The following is an 11,655-nucleotide window of genomic DNA, read 5'->3' as shown; positions in this document are numbered from 1 at the left end:
AGAGAGAATGAGAGACAGAGAGCCTGAGAGGGAGGAGGGTCAGAGGGAGAAGCAGACTCCCTGCCGAGCAGGGAGCCCGATGTGGGACTCGATCCCGGGACTCCAGGATCATGACCTGAGCCAAAGGCAGTCGCTTAACCAACTGAGCCACCCAGGCGCCCCTCCCCCTGACACTTTTGACGCTTCTGTATCTCAATATTTTCTCATGACATGAACTGAGACCTTTTGTTTTGAATTCCTCCATCGGTGTACGGTCTGACACCAAGTCTCCTACACCACCTGGCTGGGTTTCCTGCGACTCAATTCAATTCAGTCCTGACACCCACTACATGGAGTTAGTGGGGACCCCACAGATTAAAGGGCAGGGTCCCCAACAAGACTGCCTCTGCCTCACTTCTGACGCCAGTCTCAAGTGGGCTGACATAGGCTCAACGAATGGATGGGTGAATGCGCTCAGAAAATACCTACGATCAACGGCCACCCTCTCCCGTCCACCATTCTGGGGGTTGGGGGTTCAGTGGGGAACACCTCAACACGAGCCCTTCAGTCATGGAACCCATAGGTTGATTTCCTTTCCCTACACTGACACACTCTGCACTTTCCAGAGCTTCTCTCATACCGTCTGAGTTAGGCTTCTTTTATGTTGCCTGCCTGTGCTTCTCCCAGAACAAGAATCTTAAGATTCAGAGCAGGAGCCCTGGATGGAGCAGGGACCCTCAGGAGTGACCTGGGGCACAAATGTAGACATGCCAACACCCCAGAGCCACGCAATGCTACCACAGAAGCAGGATGTAGGCTGCTAGAATTCCACCATAACCTTTTTTGTGCCACGGATCCCATTCCCAGTGTGGTGAAATCTGTACACTGCTCCCTGGAATCAGGTTTTTAAATGCCACGTATGAATTTAAAGCAAGCCAATGTGAGAGTGGAATGTGATTATTAAAATACTGAAAGGTAATCAAATTTGATGATAGCAATATACGTGGCTCTTTCCTTGCAGGTGAGGTGACGAGGTGGCTGGTCTAATAGCTGTCCTTTTGAGGCCATGATGCGCATCAGTGCTACTCAGAATCGCTGCAGAAACTGCAATGTCCTATTAAAATGCCAGTGGTTTCATTTGCAACGACGTGGATGGAACTGGAGGGTATTATGCTGAGCGAAATAAGTCAAACAGAGAAAGACATGTATCATCTGACCTCACTGATATGAGGAATTCTTAATCGCAGGAAACAAACTGAGGGTTGCTGGAGTGGGGGGTGGGGTGGGAGGGATGGGGTGACTGGGTGATAGACACTGGGGAGGATATGTGCTCTGGTAAGCGCTGTGAATTTTGCAAGACTGTTTCAGATCTGTACCTCTGAAACAAATAATGTAATATATGTTAAGAAAAAAAAAAAGAAGAAGATAGCAGGAGGGGAAGAATGAAGGGGGGGAAATCGGAGGGGGAGACGAACCATGAGAGACGATGGACTCTGAAAAACAAACTGAGGGTTCTGGAGGGGAGGCGGTGGGAGGATGGGTTAGCCTGGTGGTGGGTATTGAGGAGGGCACATTGTGCATGGAGCACTGGGTGTTATGCACAAACAATGAATCATGGAACACTTCATCTAGAACTAATGATGTAATGTATGGGGATTAACATAACAATGAAAAATTTAGAAATTAAAAAAAACACACCAGTGGTTTCTTTCGGTGGCAGACCCAGGGACTGTTTTACTGCTGTGGTTTGTTGCTGACATACATAATTGAAGGAATTGCTACATTACGGTTAGAGGTTACTAAAAACAAAAATGGGAGTTCCCCCCCCCCATTCAAGTTCATGGACTCCTGAATGCTAGTGTATTCTCCCTTGTTTGAAGTGTAGCTATAGAAGAGCTTTTTGGGGAGGGGCTGGTCAGTCTGTCTATTAGAGTTTAAGGAACCACATGAAGGTCTGTTTACTAACCAACTGGTCTGCCACAGTAGTTAACTTCTTCAATGGATATGTATTATAGGTTTGTAACAAATGCTACAAAAATGCACTTATTATTATTAGTTAACTTGTACCCCCACGTACATACACATTTATACAAAAGCAATGGATGAATATGTGTATGCAGATTTTTCTGGAATAAATAAGGTAAGTTTCGTATATCCTCTTATTTATGGGAATGTGCAAATTATAAACAGACCAACCAACCCACCTGGCTAATGTCAGACCTGAGGATTCTTTTTAAATATCTAGTGTGAAGAATACTCAAATATTGTTTTAACGGGGTCAGCACATTCCAGTTAAAACAAACAAAATAACCCCAGAAATAGAAGAATAAAAAGAATAGTAATGAATGGGTTGGCTAAGGGCCTGACTGCTACTTTCCTGAGTCTGCATTCATCTCTCCCTTGTTATCAGTTAATCCCCATGGTGTGTTTCCCTGGGAGCTCTCAGAGGCTTCTTCTGGTCTGGGTCTTAACCTTTGCCAGGGTGGATGCTACAGGACTGCGAGCAGGGTGGGAGCAAGCCCCCACTCATCGAGGGTGGGGGGGTGGGTCACCGGGGTCCCCCGCCATTTTGGGTCTGTTGGTGCTTTCTCCCATTTCAATTATAGAGGCCGAGAGAGATCAGGATCTACACTTCTTGGGAAGATTTCTCACTTAAAACCACCATGTCGGGGCGCCTGGGTGGCTCAGTTGGTTAAGCGAGTGTCTTCGGCTCAGGTCATGATCCTGGAGTCCCGGGATCGAGTCCCGCATCGGGCTCCCTGCTCAGCAGGGAGTCTGCTTCTCCCTCTGACCCTCCTCCCTCTCATGCTCTCTGTCTCTCATTCTCTCTCTCTCAAATAAATAAAATCTTAAAAAAAAACCAAAACAACCCACCATGTCCAAGGTTGTATGATTTCTTTCCCTTAGGCCTTGGCCTCCGAAGAGATGGTAGATAACGAGCTCTTCCCTAAAATAACACCTTCTCCAGTCTAAGAAGGCCTCAAGTCATTGAGTTGATAAGCCCGTTGATGAACCTGCTAGAGACCTTCCTTATCACTTGGCAGGAGTGTATTGTAGCAGGTTAGTGAATGGGAGAAAACAAATCCATCAGAGCTCGCCTTAGGACAGCTAGGGGAGGTAAATGAGGCCACACAAGCGGAAAACAGTTTGGGATGCCCAGCAACACCTGGGCTACAGGCCGTTCATCGTGAGCGTTTGAAAAGCTCTCCCACATCTGTGTTCAGGATGCTTTTATTTATTTGTTTGTTTGTTTATTTATTGGCCAACTGCCTGGTGAAAGGAGGTAAGGGAAGAAGTCTCTGGTCTAAAGCCCGTGGAATATAGATTTCTAAAAATGTTTTGTAAAAACACTTTAAAAAACAGAAAATGAAACTGAATAGCAGAGGAAAATTATGAAAAGTCAAATAACAGAAGGCGACTGCTTAAAAATGAATTTCTGAGCAAGACTGCTTCCTGAGGGCATCCCATGGAGAACAAGTTTACTGTGGACCCTTCAGACCTTCAAAGTGTTAGACGAGTTGGTTGTATGTTTGCAGAGGTGTACTCCCTGATAAAGGACGGGGACGGGGAGCGCCACACACACCCTTCGGAACCAGCAAAATCGTTCTTGAGACACAGGCTTGGTGTGGGGAGGCTTTCTTATTTTTTAAATTTATTTTTTAATTTTTAAGATTTATTTTATTTATTTGAGAGAGAGTGAGCAAGAGAGTATAAGCAGGGGGAGCGGCAGAGGGAGAGGGAGAAGCAGACTTCCCCGCTGAGCAGGGAGCCCAATGTGGGGCTCGATCCCAGGACCCTGGGATCATGACCCCAGCCGAAGGCAGACGCTTAACCAACTGAGCCACCCAGGTGCCCCGAGGCTTTCTAGTTATTAAGCTATGTTTTGGAACAAATTAAATTGTGCATAAAGACACATTATGGGCAGAGCAACTACTGAGCAGGGTCACTGAAGGGTGTAGTGCAAGAAGACGCAGGAAAGATCCGATGGCAAGGTCTCCTGCAGGATGTGCCTGCAGGACATGTAAGACATTTATGGTGACTATTTTACTTATACTGCTTCGAGGACAATCACTTCTTGTTTGCTCCTGAATCCTTGGTTTTGTCTTAACTTTTATGTAATTTTATGTTATTGTAGGGAGACATGGAAACAAAAAAGGGTCAGCAACTCCCGGGAAGGGGGTCCAGGCCATAGAACATTCTTTCCTACAAATGAAGGGTTGGACAAATGGACAAACATTTGCCAAACACCTGACCTTTAAGAGTCGCCTTCCTTTGCCCTATGGGCCTGGAGAGCTTAATGGCCATTGAGATTCCTTCGCTGGGGGAAGAAATAAGCATCAACCTATTAGTTTTTAGGTAAGTGATGCAAACTTCACTGGCACTGAGAACAGTTCTGGATATAAAATGTACTTTGTTTTCCAGGGTATTACAACTCTCTGGCAGTCAGAAGATTTTACAACAGACCAGATATTTCTGTGTGCGTGTGAGTGTGTGTGTGTGATTTCTTTGTTAGGTTTCCAAAGCCCTGGTTGTAGTCCCAATTTTCCAGAAGATTGGTGTCAGGTCACAACCCCAGCGTGAACAGTTACCTCTAGAGAGCAGAGTTTTATCTGGCATGGAAAACTTGCTGGTTGGTTTTCTAGATACATGTTTATTTGCAGTCCAAAGACAAAATAGAAAACTCCAGAGTGGAAAATGCTACCTTTTAGTTCACACTCTTTTAATCCTTCCATCCCCATAAAATAAACTTTCTGAAGTGTAAGCAGTGGGAAATAATGTAAACTCTGCAGAAACGGAAAATAAATTAGTTTCTTTCAAACTCGGTGGAGGTCCTTTTTACTGGACACTGTCCTCGGTTGCACACAGAATTCAGTCTTGAACAAAGAAAAAATCTTTGGCCTATTTCCCCATTTCTCCCACGTTGCGTAAGAGGCATATTTCAAGTTCACTTTCTTCTCCAACGGCAGCAAAAAGGCAAGGAGTAGTCTGTTTCCCGAGCCTGGAAGACAAAAACATGTTTCCGGGGTTGAAGAACAGCTCTTTACCCTGTGGTGTTAAACTGTTAATAGGGCTCTAAAAAGCCGGAGACCGAAAGAAAATTCAACAGCAGATAAGTGATTCTCTTCACAAGACGAGGCCGAGGCTGGAATCCCTGTTTGGAATCTTTTTACCTGAGAGCCGTGGAAAATCGGATGCTGCACCGCCCTGTGACCGAGTCCGCGTAAATACCGCAGGCAGCGATCGGAACCCCCTAGAAGATCAGGCAGAAACCCCAAAATTCTAAATTTGGGCTCTACAGTCTCTAAGATCCTGCTGAGTGAGAACGCTCAGGATTTTAGATTAGGGATCCTGTCGCCTCGGATTTCGGTTTCTCTTTTCTGGTCGGCACAGAAAGCGAGGTCTGAAAAATGCATTTAGGGCGTGAATGGAAGGGAGGAGATCTGGCCCTTCTTACTGATGTTAAAGCTTTGCTGTTTTCTCTCAAAGAATATTAAGACTCTCGGATGCTGCTGGAGCCTGCCATCTTTTCTGAAATAGAAGTGATCAAACTACATTTTAGAGAGAACAAACAAAGCAAACACCTCAGTTCCAGAAAATACGTGGCCACCACTGCAGAAGAAATGTAAAGGCAGGTATTGGGCCTTTAATCTGAATTTATACATGCAAGAATTTATCTGTGGGGCCAGGAGTTCACACTTGGCTGGAATATAGCGAGTAGGCCTCCCACAGATGAGGGAGGGGTCTGGAGCCAGAAAGGATGCTTGCTTAGCTTCAGAAGAGAAGACAGGGATGAAGACAGGGGACCAGGAACTTGGAATACCCCCCTAGCATCTGACTCAAGTCAGGGAAGTAAACAGAAAACAAGTACTGCAAGCATAATCATCATTAACAAAAAGGAAATATTTTTGAGGTGAGGAAGGGAGGTTTGCCTGGTGTAGCCCCCAACCCCCCCCACCCAGAGAGGGGGCCGGCCTCATTCAGTCACTTTGGTGCTGCTCCTTTACCTGAGGTTCAGTGACTCCTGTGGAGGAAGGTGGGGGGGGGGTGCTCCATGGACTGGAAATAACCCAAGAAGGGCAAGTCTGGAAAGACCTTCCAAACTTGAGATGCGTGGTGGAAGACCAGCTGATTAGCCACGTGACCTCAGTATCCAGTGGTTTTGTGTTTAAAGGGGCTTAGAGTAGGTGGTTCCATGTTTTAAGAAAAGGGAGAGTGTTGGCAGAAGTACAGAAAGTCTGAATATAGATTTTACGAATTGGAAAGGCAATAGCTACGGTGAGAATTTAAAACGGAATCAGCTATTCAGTGTTATCCTGTTATTCAGAAAACCAAAACCAGTTTCAGAATTTTATGAAGACAGAATATATGAAACATTCTATCTTGGTATGGGACTGATAAGTAATCAAAGAGTGCCCAGACAAGTTTCTTTTCTTCTTCTTTTTTTGGGGCGTGGGGGAGGAGCGTGCGAGAGAGAGAGAGAGAGACAGTGTGTGAGCGGAAGCAGGGACAGAGGGAGGGAGAATCTTTTTTTTTTTTTTTTTAAAGATTTTATTTATTTATTTGACAGAGAGAGACACAGCGAGAGAGGGAACACAAGCAGGGGGAGCGGGAGAGGGAGAAGCAGGCTTCCTGCAAAGCAGGAAGCCTGATGAGGGGCTCGATCCCAGGCCCCTGGGATCATGACCTGAGCCGAAGGGAGACGCTTAACGAATGAGCCACCCAGGCACCCAAGGGAGGGAGAATCTTAATCAGGCTCCATACCCAGGGCGAAGCCCAACTTGGGGCTCGATCTCAGGACCCTGAGATCATAACCTGAGCCGAAATCCAGTTGGATGCTAACTGACTGAGCCACTCAGGCGTCCCCAAAAAGAGTTAAGAACTTCCCACCTATTAAGCTTCCAAATATTCTATTTTAGCTAGACAGATGTCAATGAGATGGTAAAGACAGGATGGAGGACCTAGTCCCCAGCAGCTTTTATTTAAGTGGCTTGGGCTCCCAACTGTGTACTCCAAGGACGGCTCGGGATGATGCACTCACTGACCTTTCTCTTGGAGCATAATGGTGATCAACAGTTTTTGAGCGGTTCCTTGGAAAGATCGTTTCAACGAGCACTGAGTGTTATATGTAAGTGATGAATCACTGAATTCCAGAAACCAATATTGCATTGTATGTTCACTAACTAAAATTTAAATTAAAAAAAAAAAAAAAGACCCACAGCACAGAGCCCAGGTGCTCCCCTTGGGAGCCCCGAAACCTTGTGGTTTATAAACTGGGGATGACAAACCCTGCCCATAGAAGTGCTGGGCAGCAACCACACTCGAGATGAATTTATGATTATTAAATATCATCGAACATTTCTGCTCTAAAGGCAGTTGTTCAAGGAAGAGATGAGCTTCAAGAAAAAGCTTTTTTGGTAAATAACTAACATCTAGAGCAGGACTGGAGTCAGTCTGATGCTGTACTCAGCCTAACTGCACATGGGGATGAAGGGAGTATCTGAATTCTTCAGGAAATCCGCCAGACTTTATTGTGTCCACTTGAAACCTGCTGAGACTCAGAAGTATGATAAAGGTTCAGGATGAGATATCAAAAGGGGAAGGAAAAAATCAGAACCAAAGACTGAAGAGCTTATTCTAATTAGTTCTGTCTGATGCCGTCCAGAAGAATGAATCAGGCCCTTTTTCTGACAACAGTGAAAGCACCACAGGGGAGCCCTGGAAAGGAGCAAGAACTCTGGTGACTTCTTGGCATCTCCTGTTCATATTAAGTCTCATGCGATTTCCTAGAGGGTGAGGTGAGCAGGAAAGGAGAGAAACAGACATCAGCAAGTGCAGTCTCCCATGTGGTAGGCGTCGGCAGCAGGTACCACAAAGCCCACTGCAGCCGAGTGCACGGAACCATCTGGAGTCTGACTGCTATGGGACATTTCCTCTTCCGATGCCCAAATTTGTCTAAGTTGACTGTCATCCGAACGTTCACATTTTTATATTTTGTACTTTTAATAACCACAGACCTTTGGCTGGTCCCTGACTGCCGTATGCGTGAGGGCACAGGAAACAGAGAGACTGTTTGTGGGGTCATTATACTGAGGAGTCCAGGGGGGGCCTGGGTGGCTCAGCCGGTTAATTTCTCAGGTCATGATCCTCGGGTCCTGGGATCGAGTCCCGCATCGGGCTCCTTGCTCAGCGGGGAGCCTGCTTCTCCCTCTGCCTGCCGCTCCCCCTGCTTGTGCTGTCTTGCTCTCTCTCTCATATAAATAAATAAAATCTTAAAAAACAGCAACAACAACAACAAAACAGCAAAAAATACATTGAGGAGTTCCCGAGAAGGAACGTTTGCTTTGTATAGTGGTTTTCTCCTGCAACACCGGATCCATTTCCAGTTGTGCATGCAAGGGTCAAGTGATGGGCTTTGAACGACTGCCCAGCAAGCCTAGAAACGGGATTGGGCAGTTCACGAAGCAGAAAGGAGCCTTGGATGAATGAGTGGGAAGGGAAAATGACATTCGATGAGAGAGTTCAGCGAGAGATAGGCCTATTATACCTGGACGAAAAAGAGCTTGGACAAAGTCATAGCTTTTAATACCCAAATAAGTATCTTTTGTTATACAAAAAAAAAATCACCCGGCGGTCCCCAAATTATAGGTCTGCTCAAATAACTGGTTACCATCTTCTAGAACGGGCCAAAGTTCACTTACTCTGTGACTGAAATGCAAAGGGCATCCTTTGGCTTGGGCATCAAGGATGGGGTGAGAGACAGTGAGCAGGTCCTGGTGGAGCCTCGGCATTTGTGTTTATTAGCCGTGCGACTTGAGCACGCTGCTGGCCTTCCTGGGCCAGAGTTTTCGTGGCGCCGAAATAAAACTGCTCACCTCGCTGGGTTGACGCCAGCATGACGTGGGACAGGGATGGCAAAGCGACTCGTGCCAGCTACGGAAGGAGAGGCAGGGCCAAGCAAGGGAAAGAGCCCCCACAGGGTTCCTTTTTTGTGGCAAGAGGTGCCTTAGACAAATCTATACTCAGAGGGGACATGATTTGACTTTCACTGGACAGGAGCCCATCTAACTGTACATCCACGTCTAGGAGTGGCCCAAGCCACAGGCCCTTATCAGGTAGGAATTCACAGTCCACCAAGTCAGGAAATTACTTATCAGGCCATATTTTGTAGTACATATCAGAAAACCAAAACAAAATAAAACTAAAAAACATTTGGTGGGGCGGGGGCGGTGGGGGGGTGGGGAGAAAAAAACAGTAGAAAGCACAGTAGCCTACCTGAATTGGGTCCTGTGGAAGTTGCGTTCATTTAGAATAAGCCTTTAACTTGCTCTGTTTCTGTATCAAGATCTATATCATAGAAGCAGGGCCGGGTCGGCAGTCCCGGCATGGTGCTCATCTAGAGGAGAAAACAGAACATGAGCTATTAGCAGATGCTGCCAAGCGATCACTCCAAACACGGTACATCTAATGACCAGAACTACCTACATAATTCAATTCAGCCTCCCGTAACTTTAGGTCCTATATACCTGTAGCTCTCTAAATTCGCCATCTGCTATTTCAATCTTTGTTTAGGAAATGAAATAGAAAAGGCAGATGTCAGCTTCCTGAAAATGGAGACCACTTACCTCCCTCCACGGCCCCACAGCACATCATAGCTCCGAGACTGATTTTCAAACCCTTTCTTTCTAAATGACAGCTTTAAAAAAGTTGAGCCCCTTTGCTTGAAGGGGCCAGCGGGGGTGGGTGAAGTGGACAATAGCCTTTTCCTCACCCCCAAGATACGTTTTTGTAAAATCTACAGCTCTCGGAGGACAGTCTGGAACCAGCTGCTCTGCCCTGCCGTAGGAACAGTAACTGATGTTTGCTGACTGCTTACTACGCCCCAGATGCTGTGCCAAGTTTCCCTTTTTTGACCCTCCCGACAACCCCGTGAGGTAGGTGCTTTTATTATCTCCATGCTATGAGGAAGGACACGGAGGTTTACGGAGGTTAAGCCACTTGCCCAAGGTCACACAGGTAATAAGTAGCAAAATGGGAAATTGGACTCCGGGCCTATAACCTCAAATGACTCATTGAACCACCACCACGACCGCTGGGGCACTCTGGGGGTTATGGGTTTTACACGGATAACTTAATTAAGTCCCCCGCCACCCTGAGAGGTGGGTACTAATTTCAGCCCCACTTTCTGGATAGCACAGAGCGCATTCAGGCACAAAGGCATGTGCTCAAGGACATCCAGCAAGTCGGTGGGGGAGACCTGATTAAAACCAGGCCCCCACTCCTCACTGCTTTGCTGCAGTGTGTCCAGATCAGTTTATCAAAGTGCGTCTCTGCCCACTTGCACCAGAAACCCTTGGTATCCTGGGGAAAACTGCTGACTCCCCCGGTGACTCACACACTAAAACACGGTCTAGGACCTACATTGTGAGGCTCCTGGATGATCTACTCTTTATTGATTATTTTAGTATTTCCTACTATGCTTTAATATTGCACTTTGCACAAAAAGGATGCTTGTAAAGCAATGGTGCATGCAGTCGCGTGGAAGAAAGACACCTGGGACTGTGCCTGGGTTCGCTCTTCTTCGAGGATTAAGTGCTGTGTCTTGCAAAACTCCTGCCTGTCCTGGCCAGAGAACACTCTAGTGAGATGAGGCTGTGAAACAGCTAGCACTTATGAGCTCCACGGTCTGCCCACTTCTTCCCACCTGGCAACAGAGCTCAGCTCTCTCACTTGCTTCGGCACCGACTTGGCATTTCCCCCTCTGCTGTGCGCCGCCCCCCCCCCCGCCCCCCCGCCCCCGACCCGTCCACGATGCTCTTCTCCTACATGGGTCTGTGGACCAGGAGCATCGGTATCACTGGCAGCCTGTTTGAAATCTCAAATCTCAGAACCTGCCTCAGGCCTGCTGAATCAGAATCTGCAATTTTAGCAATTCCCACGTGATTCGTGTGCATGTGACCGCTTGAGACTCGCCGCTTGGACAACGTGGCCGAGGAGGCCTCCTTTCGCACTGGCAAGGGGGCTCGCCCGGTAGAGGCGGTGAGGAGGAAGGGGACCGGAAAGCCCGCTGCACCCCTGACAGCCGTAGGTGGGGGACATCCGTCCACCCGTTGGCCTCACTAACCACCTGCTCCCCAAGAGTGTGGTGAGGGGGCCACGGGTACGCTCTCCCACTGTGAGGCACGGCTAGGTCCTGTCTTGCTAATTGCACAGGACGGTACTTTAGGTATATTATGGGCTAAAAAGGCTTCTGAGGCCTGCTGGAATATAGCTACCATTTGTAACGTGTCTTGGAGAAAACGTGCTCTGCGTTCCAAACAATTAACTGCAAATAAAGTTTCGGCACACAGCCTGCTTGTGCGGGGGGGCGGGGGGTACGACTTCCTGTGTTTTCAGACTTCACTTATGTGGACGCCTACTTAGCCCTGTTAAGGCTCTGTTCCTAGCAGAGCAGTGACATTTTTCTCTGGTTACTACAGTGGCTGCACATAACCGAGGGACCCCAGGAAGAAGCCCACGCTTACTCTTCTGGCCCTGGGACCCCAAACACAAGGCCAGTGGTGGCACCTGCTGCCATTTTTTCGCCAGTTGCCTGTGTATAACCCACAGTGGTACTTTATAGCAGTTTCCCTGCCTGACTACATTCTGACGTGGGCATGTGGCGATGCCTTCATAATG

General features: G+C 47.3%; 1 protein-coding gene across 2 annotated transcripts in view; it reads right to left on the bottom strand.

Moving 5' to 3' along the window:
- Nucleotides 1-4,610: 4,610 nt before the first annotated feature.
- MTHFD1L (methylenetetrahydrofolate dehydrogenase (NADP+ dependent) 1 like) overlaps nt 4,611-11,655 on the bottom strand; it is a 185,731-nt gene continuing 178,686 nt past the window's right edge. For both annotated transcript variants that reach the window (XM_034991005.1, XM_034991007.1), the window contains 2 exons: nt 9,253-9,373; nt 4,611-4,978 (listed from right to left, as the gene is read on the bottom strand). In XM_034991005.1, coding sequence (XP_034846896.1) covers nt 9,284-9,373 — 90 coding nt within the window. In that variant the 3' untranslated portion in view covers nt 4,611-4,978; nt 9,253-9,283. The remainder of the gene's footprint in view (nt 4,979-9,252; nt 9,374-11,655) is intronic.

The sequence above is a fragment of the Mirounga leonina genome, unplaced genomic scaffold (assembly GCF_011800145.1).
Source record: "Mirounga leonina isolate KUSES-001 unplaced genomic scaffold, KU_Mleo_1.0 Mir_53, whole genome shotgun sequence".
In the NCBI taxonomy this organism is placed as follows: domain Eukaryota; kingdom Metazoa; phylum Chordata; class Mammalia; order Carnivora; family Phocidae; genus Mirounga; species Mirounga leonina.
This window is presented reverse-complemented; position numbering and strand designations above follow the sequence as displayed.